General features: G+C 48.2%; 3 protein-coding genes across 5 annotated transcripts in view; 2 read left to right on the top strand and 1 right to left on the bottom strand.

Annotated features, from left to right (window-relative positions):
* Positions 1-11,263, top strand: part of LOC149365723 (sodium-coupled monocarboxylate transporter 2-like) — a 52,750-nt gene extending 41,487 nt beyond the window's left edge. The window contains exons 11-16 of the mRNA XM_089545429.1: positions 2,416-2,483; positions 5,454-5,540; positions 5,815-5,972; positions 9,051-9,151; positions 10,576-10,673; positions 10,973-11,263. Of these exons, the coding sequence (XP_089401555.1) occupies positions 2,416-2,483; positions 5,454-5,540; positions 5,815-5,972; positions 9,051-9,151; positions 10,576-10,673; positions 10,973-11,086 (626 nt within the window). The 3' untranslated portion in view covers positions 11,087-11,263. The remainder of the gene's footprint in view (positions 1-2,415; positions 2,484-5,453; positions 5,541-5,814; positions 5,973-9,050; positions 9,152-10,575; positions 10,674-10,972) is intronic.
* LOC149365714 (putative RNA-binding protein 46) overlaps positions 1-14,410 on the bottom strand; it is a 378,374-nt gene that overhangs the window by 320,615 nt on the left and 43,349 nt on the right. The gene's annotated exons all lie outside the window — the stretch shown is intronic.
* The window catches only part of LOC149365724 (uncharacterized), a 161,090-nt gene continuing 159,625 nt past the window's right edge, over positions 12,946-14,410 (top strand). Inside the window, exon 1 of the mRNA XM_089545488.1 lies at positions 12,946-13,058. The gene's annotated coding sequence lies outside the window, so the exon portion shown is untranslated. The remainder of the gene's footprint in view (positions 13,059-14,410) is intronic.

Here is a 14,410-nt window from a genome sequence, read left to right on the forward strand (position 1 = left end):
GAGTAAGTTGGTGCGGGCGTGGGTGAGTGTGTGAGTGAGTGGTCAGTGGGTGAGTAAGTTGGTGGATCAGTGGGTAAGTGAGCCAGTGGGTGATTGCATGACTGGGTGAGTAAGTGGCTGAATGAGCGGGTGGGTTTTTGAGTATGTGAGTTAATGGTAAGTAGGTAAATTGGTGGATGAGTGGGTGAGTGAGTCGGTGGGTGAGTGAGTGGTTGAGCGAGTGAGTGACTCAGTGCCTGAGTGACTGAGCGATAGAGTGAGTGGGTGGAAAAGTGAACGCGTGACTGGGTGAGTTAGTAGGTGAGTGAATGGCTGAATAAGTGGGTGGGTGGGTGAGTGAGTGGATGAATAGGTGAGTGAGTGGGTGAGTGAGTAAGTGGAGGAGTCAATGAGCGAGTGAGTAGATGAGAAAGTGGGTGAGTGAGCAAGTGGATGAGTCAATGAGCGAGTGAGTAGATGAGAAAGTGGGTGAGTGGGTTGGTGAGTGAGTTGGTGCGTGACTCAGTGAGTGTGCGGGTGAGTGAATGAGTGGATGAGTTGTTGATCGAGTGAGTGAGTGAGTCAGTGAGTGAGTGAGTGTGTGGATGATTGGGTGAGCGAGTGAGGGAATGGGTTAATGAGTCGGTGTGTGTATGAGCAGTGTGTGGATGCGTGGGTGGATGGATGGGGTTGAGTTATTGAGTTGGTGGGTGATTGAGTTAGTGGGTGGGTGAGCGTGTGAGTTAGTGAGAGGATGCAAGGTTCTGTCGACAAAGTTGCTCACTTCTTTTTTCACGATATTGAGCTTAGACACGGTGAGAGTCAATGAGCGAGTGAGTAGATGAGAAAGTGGGTGAGTGAGCAAGTGGATGAGTCAATGAGCGAGTGAGTAGATGAGAAAGTGGGTGAGTGAGTTGGTGAGTGACTCAGTGAGTGTGCGGGTGAATGAATGAGTGGATGAGTTGTTGATCGAGTGAGTGAGTGAGTCAGTGAGTTGGTGTGTGGATGATTTGGTGAGCGAGTGAGGGAATGGGTTAATGAGTCGGTGTGTGTATGAGCAGTGCGTGGATGCGTGGGTGGATGGATGGGATTGAGTTATTGAGTTGATGGGTGATTGAGTTAGTGGGTGGGTGAGCGTGTGAGTGAGTGAGAGGATGCAAGGTTCTGTCGACAAAGTTGCTCACTTCTTTTTTCACGATATTGAGCTTAGACACGGTGACCCGTCTGCTTTCATTACTGACAGCCTCAAAGCGTTTACAGCTCGGCTCCTATGAGACAACTCAGCTCTACAGATCATCGAAAAAGCAGTGTATCATCTGCAAACAAATGGTCTAATAGCACGGCTCAACAAAACATTTGCCGATATGATCTCGATGTATACGTCGACGTTGAGCATGAAATGTAGCACGAGATCGCGGCGTACGTCACCTTCGCGTACAATACCGCAACGCAAGAAACCACCGAGTTTACCCCGTTCCGTCCTGTCTAAGACAGGGAACTCCGCATGATGTTGATCGCGATGCTCTCATACAGAGACGACGCAGCCCAACCTGACACAAGCTACTTCATCGAACAAACAGTGCAAGCCCGTCAGCTGTCCTGCTTTCGCATCAAGGACCAGCAATCAGCTGATGCCCGACGCTATAACCTTCAGCACAGGGACGGGCACTACGAACCAGGCGGGAAGATGTGGTGTGGGCCCCGTGTGGCGCAAAGGGTTGTACGAAAAGCTCCTGCGTAGGTATTTCGGGCCTTCCAGAGTACTGCGCCACCCCAATAGCGTCCACTACGAAGTTGTTCCTGATGGAACTGTCACCGTGGTCTCTCGGCGTCAGCGCCCTGTAATCGTGCACGTGGTGCGCTTAAAGCCGTACTTTTGGCGTGACTTCTCGAAAGTGCTGAATTGAGCACCCCCGCCTCCCAACTAGGACTAATTGTAAGTTAACCTCACCTTTATTTTTTTTTCTTCCACCCTTGCAGATAGCTCCTTTCGCATCGATACGATGCTTTCCTTTCGCGGGGGGGGGGGGGGGGGGGGGGGAATAATGCCACGTGCGTAGCACCGCGTGGCCTCCGCGCTTTGTAGATACGACGACGAAGCGACGGTTGACTCTCGACGTGCGCTCGGGCTAGACGTGGCTCTGGGATTAAAGACCGACCTCATTCTTGGGTCCTCCCCTACCGTGGGTCCACGGCTCTCCGCGGGTCGTGAAAATCTTGAAGCATTCGCGACATGCTGTTGTTGTGTTCGCTTAGGCCGTTTCTTAAGGTCGGCCAATTTTTTCAGCTGTTGAACCCTACGAAGTGCGAAATTTGTGCCTTAAGTCGACCTGTGCCAGGAACGTTCTTTGATGCTGTCATTAGTGCTGTAAGTTAGAATAGTTGTATTACACTGAGAAATTTGTGGCATTCTCATATTTATTCGCCTCCCCACAGCGACAGCCAGCGGCACTATCATGACACTCCTAGCCCTGTTGGTTCCCTACGTCAGCTCCACCGCAAGGGTAAGTTCTGCCGCCGATTACACTTGATCACATGTTACACGTTGGAGCTTAACCCTAACCCAGGTCAAGCAGCAAATTACAAGGCATTTACTCAGGTAGTCTCTAAAAGAATTAGAGTAACCTCACACTTCAGTGAACAAATGGACCAGGCTGGCTTTCGGAAAGGCGACTCGAAATGGACAATATTCACACCATAAATGAGGTGAAAAAGATATGTGCAGTATGTAACCAACCTCTATAACAGGATTCATAGATAACGACAAAACGTCTGACTCAGTCGAAACACCTGCATTCATGCAGGCATTGTGTAACCACGGTTTAGAAGAGGTATATGCAAAGGCACTGGGAAAAATCTATAGCAGTTGAAGAGCGATCATAGTCCTGCACATGGAAAGGGATAACATACCGCTCAGGAAGAGTGTCGGGCAAGGAGGCATAACTTCTGAGATACTAATCACCGCTTGTTTACAGGAGGTATTCAGAGAACAGGACTGGGAAGAAATGGGGACGAAAGAAAAAAAGGACAGTGCTTTAGTAATCTCTGGTTCGCTGGTGGCATCGTCTTGCTAAGTAACTCAGAGGACGACTTGCAAAGCATGATCGAGGGCTCTGCCAGGCAACGAAGAAGGCTGGGCCTAAAACGTTATAGGCAAAAAACTAAATGTTTAACAGTCTCGCAAGGAAACGGCGGTTTACGAGGGACAGAGATGGGTTGGACGTGGTGAGACAATACATATACTTTGGGCATGCTGTGACTGCAAATACGAACCACGGTAGCGAAATAATTAGGGGAAGAAGAATATAGTGTAGCGCATTTGGCAGTTGCTCTCAGATGATGAATGGTAGTTTCTTTAAAAATCATCGCAAGGAACTGTTAACTGCTTTAGGACTCCGTCAGGACAACACCGTGCATCTGGAGCATGTCCTTGGACCCTGGAGGAATGCGGCTGCGCAAGGGACAAAAGCGTTATTAGTTTCTTATTCTTGCTAGTTTTTTAGGGACACGGGTTTGGTAGACACCCTTGATAATCGTGTGTTTGTGACTGCGTGCGTGTTGAGTATGCTTGATGTCACCTTTCACCCTTTCTTTTTCCTTTCTTCTCTTGTTCACCCTCTTCTTCTTCTCTAGTGTTTTTCTCTTCTTTCACCCTCACCTGGAGTAGCTGGTCGGTCGGTCGGTCGGTCGGTCGGTCGGTCGGTCGGTCGGTCGGTCGGTCGGTCGGTCGGTCGGTCGGTCGGTCGGATGGTAATCACCTATGGAGCTAAAACGTGGAGGTTTGGTTTAATTTATAGTGGTTTAACGTCCCAACGCGACTCAGGCTATGAGGGACGCCGTAGTGAAGGGCTCCGGAAATTTCGACCACCTGAGGTTCTTTAACGTGCACTGACATCGCACTGTACATGGGCCTCTAGAATTTCGCCTCCATCGAAATTCAGCTGCCGCGGCCGGGATCGAACCCGCATCTTTCGGGTCAGAAGCCGAGCGCCGTAACCACTAAAACGTGGAGGTTAACGAATAGTGTTGAACTTAAACTGAGGACAACGCTGCGGGCTAAGGGTAAGTCTGTGATGGGCGTAACGTTAAGCGACATGAAGAGAGCACAGTAGGTGAAGGAAAACACGTGAGTTAATGGCATCACATTCGAAATAAATAAAATGGCATGAACAGGGCATGTAATCTGAAGTCAAGACAACCGATGGTCGTTAAGGGAAACGGACTGAATTTCTAGATACGGTAAGCCTATCACGGAGCGGCAGAATGATAGGTGGGCGGAGGAGATTAGGAAATTTGCTGGGATAAGATGGCCGCAGCTGGCACACGATGAGGTTAATCGGATCGATATGAGAGAGGCTTTTTTCTTGCAGCGGACGCCGTCATTTTTTGACAATGATAGTGATGTACAAGGAAGAGGCAAAACTTTACCTGGATTCTACTGATGATTCAGAGGAAGTCAGCAGCTGTCGAGAAAGTATTTTACAGATTGAGAGCACAGCTTTTGTACGGATCTCAGTAACTTCCCAGACCTTTATGCTATTCTTGACTGAACATCAAAGGTTCACACTTAAATGCAAGGGCCGGCTCCAGTTTAAAAGAAAGTGCCCATATTTTTAGCTCTTTCACAACGTGGAGAAGCAGCAGCGACAACTGAAGTGCTTTCGTCAAATCCCGGCCTTTACAACCCCCTCCCCCCCCCCACCGACATGGCGAAATTCAAGGGCCATTGGCCGCAGTCCTGAATCGAGCCTCAGTTGCTCCAGTAATCTCAGTGGCTCGCAGTACAGTCATTGTCACTTCTTCAACACCGTAGGGGTAGAACGGGAGCGCTGGGAGTTCTTTCAGCGGCAGCTCTTGAAAGGTTGTTCTGCGTAGGTCACTTCGTTCGTACGAGAGACGTCATCGTCATGTGACCACCATCAGTTATGTCACCACAGCTCATGTGACCAGTGGTAACAGTTATGAACCCCATGAAAGTTTTATGTCAAGTGAGCAATAGACCCTCTACGGAAGACCATAACCTCACAGCCATATGACCCCATGACGCCATCTCACGTGACCCCATCCAAAGATGATTGGTTTGGTTTGGTTTTGTGGGGTTTAACGTCCCAAAGCGACTAAGGCTATGAGAGACGCCGTAGTGGAGGGCTCCAGAAATTTTGACCACCTGGGGTTCTTTAACGTGCACTGACATCGCACAGTACACGCTGAAATCCATGTCGCATTACTTGGGCGTGCATTTGGCTCTCTCTTATTTCTTTTTGGTGGAGGCTAGATTCTAGAAGCATGTGTACTGTGCGATTTCAGTGCACGTTAAAGAAACCCATGTGGTCGAATTTCCGGAGCCCATCACTACGGCGCCCCTCATAGTCTGAGTCGCTTTGGGACGTTAAACTCCAACAAGCCAATAAACCAATCTTTTGTTTCTCACCTATGTTCTCATTCGTTCCCTCGACCGTGATACCCATGCGCAGTTCTTCATTGCCCTTTACACCGGAGCTTCTGGACCGTTCTCTGGAATCATGATCCTCGCCTTTCTGTTTCCCTGGGCAAACGCTAGGGTGAGTGGTGTGACCTGCTTTCACAATGTGTTAGCATTGATAGCGCCAACCTTCTCGTTCCCTTCCTCGCAATATCTTCCACAGTGTGCGCACGGAACTGCCTGAGTCGAGGCAGCGGGGAATCGAGCCGCCGTTCCAATATAACTTGTTCGAAGGGTGTTACGCATGCGCCGATGTGCATCTGCTCTGAGTTTCATCGCAGTGGAGCATATAGTGAAACGTTTGGTTAAACCTTCCTCCTCGGAAACGTCAGCTTCTTCACTCAACATTTCAGGGCACTGCAACGGCGGCCCTCGGAGTGTTCCTCGTCCAAATATGGCAGACAGCCGGCAGGTTCTTCAGTCGCATTGAACCTCCCAGGATGGAGTTCGGTGTGGACAAGTGCCCCGCGAACGTCACCACTTTAAACCACACGGCACTGGTCTTGAACACGTGAGAAGCCTTGTTTTGTCTCTTCCACGACTAGAGCTGAGTCACTGAACTTCTCAGTGCTTCTCATTGTTTCATCGTCATTGCATTAGTCGTAGCAATCGTAGCTGCGAAAGACAGCTCGTCGGAACTGAAAGCTTGGTGGCGTTCTCACAACAGCATAATGTGACACCTATCGGGTCCAATGAAAATCAACAAATTCTACAATCATCTCATAACTAATGATAGTGCGCCACATATGATTACTAGGAATTATTTTTACGATTAGTATTAAGAAAGGAAAGGTGCAGTAACTGTATCGCTAAGAATGCACGGTACGACTATTGCACTTGCTCCTACTGAACGGGAAAAAGTAAAATTTATGAAACCTATTTTCTCGGTCAAGGGAAAGAAGAAAGGGAAGTATATCGACTTTCATCCGCTTGCCACACTTGCGGCGCGCATACTGCAAAAATTCAGGGGGCACTTTGACTGTCTAAAGTGGGTAGAGGCGGAAGCGTTTTCCGCGCCACCTTCGCTGTTTCTGTGGCACCGGTGGCGTCACATATAATTGAGTTCTAATTACCAAGTGATTACAAATCACTAATTAATGGTTAATTACTGATTAATGCCTGAATATTAATTAACTGCTAATTAATGACGATTAAGCTTCGCCTTTAAGAGTGGAACGCGACAGCGCGTTGTAGCGCTGCCAGGGAGTCCACGGAACACCACCCGTTCAGCGCGATGCCTTGCCCTTTGAACGCAACGCTTTTTGAGGAAAGGAAATGGCGCAGTAATTCTCTGTCATCTCGGTGGACACCTGAACCGCACCGTAGAGGAAGGGAGGAAGTGGGAGTGAAAGAAGATAGATAAAGAGGAGCCGTAATGAAGAAAATGAAAATTGTACTTGAGGAAAGGAAATTAGGCAGTAATTGTCTCACAAAATTCAGGGGGGCACTTTTTTGAAATAAAGTGTGGTCACTGATGCCCCTAAGAGTGGAACGCGACAGCGTCTTGCAACACTGCCAAGGAGTCCATAGAACGCCATCGCCCATTCGGTTCTACGCCTCGCTTGTCAGTAAATTGGTTTTTGAGGAAAGGAAATGTATCTGTCTCTCATTTGTCGGTGGACAACTAAACCTCGCGGGAAGGGAATGGAGGAGGATGAGAGTGAGTGAAGACACCGTATTCACTAGACGCGCCTTTGTTCATTCCAAACCATCGAGCTGGCATGGCGGAGTGGATAGCATGCTCGTCTCTCACGCCGAAGACCGGGGTTCGATTCCTGAGCTCAACCAATTTCTTAATCGGTTTTATTGTTTTATATGGCCTGACTAGTAAAGCTAATTAGACTAATTGGATAATTAAGCAATTAACTAAGCTCAGTCCCACTTAATTGGAGCATCACTGTACGATCCCTTCAATTGGTTGCATGGTTACTAGCCAAAGTACAATTGGCCCCGTTTGAAATTCGCGCACTGTGACGTCACGACCGTTTCCACCAATTGAAAAGCGTGACATTTTCTGTCGACAACTGCTGCTTACAACGATGAGACATTAAAGGCTTCCACCTTAAAAACAATGTCTCGGCGCAACATAGATTTGCTTAGGAGGGAGCACGACAGTTTCGCAAAAATATTTCTGTAGGGAAATGTGGCGCTGGTGTCAGCGCAGGGTTTGCAAGATGGTGCTTATTGAAACGTCGCGAAATACAGATGAATTCCCTTAATTTGAGCTCCCATAATTAGAACGTCCGGCTTTTTAGAATCGCTGCTCTGGTCCTGTCAACATTAAATGGGTTAAAAAGGATCTAATTCGTGCATGCACTTACAATACATGCTCTACCCATGTCTGTCCCCCACCCCCTCCGCTTGTTCCCGCTAGGGCATTATTAACTCGTGTTTTTCCCCTTACCAACAGTGCTTTTTTTATTTCTCCTGTGGGTAGCCCACTGCATTGCCATCAGTTTAAATTCAAACGATTTAATTCACCTCCAAGTTTCCGCTCTCTGCCTAAGCACTAGTAAAATGCAACAAATAAATATTACAAGGGTAGACGTGCAGGCTAGTTGGTGAACCATGATTATTTAAAACAGCGCAAAAGACACAGCAAAAGACACACACAGCGCTGTGTGTGTCTTTTCTATCTGTGTCCCTGTCTTTTGCGCTGTTTTAAATAAATATTTTCGCCCTCAGAGAAATGGCAAGCTTTCACGCGACCTGAGTGCACCCGCTAAGTACACTGTAACCCATTCTTATTCTTGGAAAACATAGCGCGAAAAAAGGACACGGATGACACACAAGTGGACAGGACAGGCGCCTGTCCTGTCCACTTCTGTGTCATCCGTGTCCTTTTTTTGCGCTATGTTTTCGAAGAACTGTTACCAACTAGCCCAAACCAAGCTACCATTCTTATTCTCCTAGACATTTCGCTCTCACAATACGGTGATTCAATCAGTTATCAATGAGTACACCAATCAGAATGATGAGGCGGGTGGGAGGTGGAGGGTTGAGATTCTAGAGGATAGAAATTGGTGGGTGGTGGAAAAAAGCTCGTAGGAGGAAGGTGCATTTGGTGGAAGGTGGATATAGGCGGTGGGCAGTGGCTCCTGTGTGACAGATGTATTTTTATCAACGGGTGCCCGGAGCTGCTTCAGCATGAGACTCCTCCCGCCGCAGTGTGCGTCCGGAGGGTGGAGGCTTCACACACGGCCACACTACCATGGATTTTTTGTAGAAACAGGGCTGTAATGTTAACGCAGTAAAAATAAAAGCAGAATGTGCGTTCTCGTAATGTGACACGAATTTCGGGGTAAGCTGCTAAGGGGGCTTGGTTATGTGCCAGAGGTTTAATGGGTCCAGTGGCGATTACTGGGTCACATCAGTCATGAGACTTGTGGTAGAGGATATTATGGCACTGCAGTGTGATGACGTCATTTCACGCGAACGACAAATACGAAATATCCGGAGAGTCTGGCCATAGCAGATAACGCTCTTAAAAATCAATTTAAAACAACGCGCTCAGTTCCGCCACACTCTTTAGCCAAGGGACTAAGCACAGGGCTCACCACGCTCTCTTATATAATCTACCCGCGAACAGGTCAGATGTGTTCCCCATGTACCGGATATCTCCCTACTGGTGCGGTCTGGTGTCTACGTTTTCTACCGTGCTGCTCGGCCTGGTACTTAGTCTGGCATTCGGTAAGTGGCCAACATGCAGGCAATAATTGCTATTCTAGTTGTTATTCTAGAAGATTCCAAAGAACTTGCCGTCACCATATACAATCAAAGTAGTTTCTTGAAACATCCAATTGACCGAATCACCGTTCTAACTCTTCGCATTATACCGCACGCAAGAAGAATCAGAAGACAGTCCTATGGCCTTTATCCGTCCATTTTACAGGCTTCAATCTGGAAACGCTTACCTTGCGCAGAAATTTACGTTTTGGCAGGTCAATGAAACTGTTAGCTGCTACGACTTTCACTGCTTCTCGCTTGGCTACAGGAAACTACGTTAGGCACTGACACTGGTTTTTATATTTAGCACTGTTGTTCTCACGCGCACAAGAAATAAATCAGAGGTGGTTACTCTCTGATTGCAGGAGGTAACTTTCAGAATTGCCTGCATCAGTGCTGATCAACGCAACTAAGTACTGCAAGTAAGGTTTCAGGATTACGCAAAGCAAGTGGCATTCATTGCTACAAGGGGCAAGAGATCCCGCGAAATCCTACGACCATATTACATGACCCTGGTTTGATATTACCAGCTCGTAATCATCCTGTAATTTTTCCCCCAAGTGAATAACAGTCATTTGGTTCGTCGTGTCTGTGTTGGTGTCCTTTCCGCCACCTCTCAATTCAATCTTATGACATCCAGATCGAAAAGGGCTCAGTGATCCTGGTCATCTCGCGCGTCATTCAAAATTTGAATAGACGCTTAAGCTCCAACTTAAGGGTATGACGTTATAGCGTAATGAGTTTATTGCCGTATATGCAGAAAGTCATGCTCTTCTTCATATTCAAATATCCATGGTAGTCCTCATAGCCCTCCTGGCACAATGGTGCAGCAGTTAAGCGATGCGCCACTTCCCTGCGATGGCAGGTGCTCCCTGCGGTGGGCCTTGTGCGATCCCTGCACATTGCTATTCCCGAGCGACCAATCATTAATTTAACTGCGACCTGCCACGGTGGGCTATCCAGTAGGCAGGTTACAATCATGCCGCAAGGTCACGTGACCTGCCCACCTGCTTCTTAGGTCGATCTCTGGGTACCACCTGCCAGAGTCAGGCTTGTGATTTTCGCTTACAACGCCGATACCGACAACGCCGAAGCCAGATTTTCTGGGTAACGGGGTCTTTCACGCTGTCGCCTTCAACACCACGTGGCAGCGGAGTGCACACAGGCGCAACCGCCAGCAACGTCGCTAAGTAGGGCTCGTGTCATGTCCCCTTCTTTGTCTCAACCGAGCCGCTGCTCGCTGCTCCAGCACCCTAGGCCTGACTGACACGTGTCTCGTGACCTTCTCGCGTTTACGTTCATGCTTGCAAAGCGGCGCACGTTTGAACTGGCTTTTTCACTGTGTATATATACATCAAAACGGAGCTATCGGTTGTTTTGCTGCCCAGCACGAAAGAACGGAGACCTGGACGGTGTCCTGCACCTGTCGAGTCCCCCAGCGCTGAAACTGTGGCGAAGAATCGGCCTTCTCCACCGCATAACAAAGGTATACCTGCAATCCGGCTTGGACTGTCACACATTTCGAACGTCACCGGTTTACATAAGTCCAGCGTGTGCAACGCGCATATAATGCGGTTCCGCACAATATATTCTGATCATGATTAGTACACCTAGCCACCACTTCCAAATGTACCCGGATACCACAGCCGTGCGCGGTGCGCAAAGCATGTAGATCGCCCGCAAAGCAAATAGTTATTGCGCCTGCGAATGACAATGTACGGTTAGTACACACTCCATGGTGTGGTAATGTTTGCCTTATTTTCTTCTTTTTTTTGTTTTTCAAAGGACGGCCAGCATGTTGCAGCCTCGTACCAGGGCCACAGTGTGTCCACCGTCGAACTTCAACCTTTGAACGTCAATGGGGATGACACGTGCGCTCCATCCTCTAAGCCAGCATAAGCTGGCTTATGCTTCTTCTTCAATCTAACAGTGAAAATGCAGTTGAATAGCACACGTCACAGTGAGGGCGAACTTGCTAGGCAGAATAATGAGAATGTTTGTTAGCGTCCCACTGCCGTGCGTATACCTACAGCGCGAGAAAAACGCACGTGCGTAACAAAGGAAGAGATTCGATTGTAGTCGACCCGAATTTAGGCATGTACCTAACAATATCAGCAATAAAATATTCATATCGCCTACCAGCCTCACTGGCGTCGGCTGACTTGTCGAAATAATCGTAATTTTCTCAAGTATACCGCATTCCAATATTGATGTTGCAAAGAGCAGCATGCTGCGAATGTTAAAATAAAAGAAAACATTTTATTCGATTACAATCGAATTTCGTTATAAAGAAACGAATAACAAAGTCGTTGCTAGTAGCTGCAATGTAAAAGCAGGATTTGTTGGCAGACCATGTCATGACCTCTTTAAGCTCCAGCTTAAGAGTGTGACGCTATAGCGCAATTTCAATATACGCAGGAGGTGATTTTCTACTTTACATTCATAGATCCATGTGAGTCCTCATAACCCTTCTGGCGCCGTGGCTTAGCGTTTAAGTGATGTACGACGTACTACCTCGAGACGGCAGGTGCTCCCAGAGCTGGGCCTTGTACGATCAACGCTGCTCTCCCCGAGCGACCAATCATTAACCTAACTGCCACCTGCTAACGGTGGGCAGTTTTTTCACTATCCGGTGGGCAGGTTGTGGTGACGTCATAAGGTCACGTGACCTAGGTGACCCACCTGCCTCCTAGGCAAGACCTACTGAACTACAGACCTGCACATATGGCGGGGTCCTATGGAGCAGCGTGCGCCAACTTTCGTTAGCTTATTGGCCGTTGAGGGCGCTCGGTTGACCTGTTCGTCTGCTATGATCATCATCACCGTTTGCCATTTTGAGCAAAATATTTAATACATTTGTTTCGTCTTCCTCTGCTATCTTAACATCAGCAATAAAAATATCCATGATAACGACTTTTTTCGCTCTGGAAGAGTATAAAAAACGTCTTCCTTTTTATTCGCTTTCTTTTCGTCAGCAGCACCGTGCCTAGCATAGATAAATGGATGATAATGAATACGTGGACAAACGACAAAACTGTCTTGTTTGAAATAAAATGATGGAGGAGGCCATTTTCTCAACAGGTATATATTAGCGCCACGCCGCCCGTAATGTTTCTACCCTAGCGGCAAAAGGCATGAACTAGAATATGCGCGCTGGAGAAGGGTCATTTGTGCAGGTCTGCAGTTCAGTAGGTCTTGCTCCAAGGTGCTCTCTGGGGACCGCCTGCCAGAACAACGCTCGTGATTTTTCACTCACAGGGACGACGCCGACAGTGCCGGCATCGGATTTTCAGGACCACGGGGCCTTTAGCGCTGTCGCGTTGAAACAACGGGCTCTTCTCATTGATGCTTACTCTGGAAAAAAAGATTTCATTTTTTATTTGGTCACGCCCAGTGCTTTGTAAAGCGAACTCGCACACAGAACCAAAGCGGCTAAGCATTTCTCGGCAGAAATTTATTTGTTCACGAGGTCAGCGAGAGCTTTTCATTATCGGGGCCAGTTGCAACTATCTTTCAAGCAGCCACAGAGTTCCCGCTTGCGCTTTCGGCACCACGCAAAAAGTCTCTGGTTCCGTCTGCACATCCTGAACTGAAGATAGCACTGGCGGTGTTACGACCTCGTTGTCACACCATATCCACCCTCGTTGTCTGTTCGCAATAATGCTGCCTGATGTTGGGGGTGTTCCGAGCCGTTCCGATCGCCGCTTCCTTTTCCTCTGTAGAGCGCAGGAAGTGACAAATAACGCTGTTCGCGGATGGCATTCTTCCAAGTGCACAGTCTGCGCAGTGACTTTGTCGCACCGTGTTTCGAAAGAAAGCCTGCTGCAGCATACGCATCAACACGCGGCGTCGTGCACGCTGCTAGAGCAAGGTGCGTATTTTTCTATTTTTCACGTCATGTAGATAGCTTCAAGAGCTGCTTTCTTGGCGCTTTAAGAGCTTGTATACAACTTTGAAGTTGCCGCAGATGATCATAAATGTTTGAGTTTGAGCGCATGTGTGAGGGAACCAGAGCAGTGAAGCATCAGAATTATCGCACGGAAAATTCTTCTGGCACTGGCCACCACTCGAACTCATAGAAACGCATTTTTGGCAGTAAGACATGATAACGAAAATCATGCTTCCCAATATCGCCAAGAGTAGAGTATTGAGTTTTTCAGTTCAAATAGCTGTTGTTATTAATTAAAGACGCTCATTTTTTTACCAAACAATAATCGCCATATATCGGTGTTAAAATAGGAGCCCGCCGTCACCAAGTTTTAAAAATAGGTTTTTTTGAGGTAAAAAGATTTTTTCAGTGGTATTGGAATACCAGCACTGGTCGACATTAGAAAACAGGTTCCTGATATTAACTAGCAACCTGTTTGATTAATTTCTCATAGTTAACTATATAACTACTTGGGGTTTGGTCGGAATTTCAAAATTCTAGGAGGCCGTAAGTAATAGCCACATCATTTTTCATAATTTAGAAAACGCGGTTACCGTTAGCGCCCTGGGTTAACAAATTTTGGACATATGAGACCAAACCATGCGCGCAATCGAAAATGCGCCTCTCGGGCGCACGCAAAGCAAAAGCCGTGCCCCAGCGACTTCACACCGTGTGATACGTCCTACGCGACATTCTCTGCACAGCTCGCGCTGCTGTTCTCGCCGCTGATCCCTCCCGAAGCCCACACAGGAGAAAATAACTAGCTGATGGTTTAGCTTGGTTAAACTATAGTGTGTACGCAAAAGCGTCTCACACGCAGCCGAACGCGTTGTCCGTGAATTTCTGACGAGTCCCAAATTCACTGAGACGAATATCGTGGTTAGTCCGTGTGTCTGACTCGGTTTCCGTCGGCTGTTGGTGAGCAGACGTCGAGGCGGCGGCTTCGTTCGCGGTTCGCTGTCGTCGCTCCTCCGCTTCTTGTCGTCGTCATTTAGAGAGGCCTTCTTCCCGTTCTTCGGGCGTCTCAGTCGCACGCTTCCTTCTCGCGTGGTCCGGCGGCCTTGCACCATGCTACGACTTCGGGATTCGTCGACGGCGCTTCTCCTAGCCTTCGCTGATGCCGTACTGAGTACCTACCGCTTCCCATCCGCTTCTTCATCCATTGCGGTTCTGACAAGCGAGCGCATGCTCACGATCACGGTGACAAGTGAGCGCCGCTGCGCGCGCCGCCGCGGAAAGAGCGCGGCGCATGCGCAGTGAGGCGAATAGCTGAGTCGATGGAACAGCCGATGGAA

Source organism: Amblyomma mixtum, chromosome 1 (assembly GCF_055824585.1).
Source record: "Amblyomma mixtum isolate Tamu chromosome 1, ASM5582458v1, whole genome shotgun sequence".
NCBI classification, from domain to species: Eukaryota; Metazoa; Arthropoda; class Arachnida; order Ixodida; family Ixodidae; genus Amblyomma; species Amblyomma mixtum.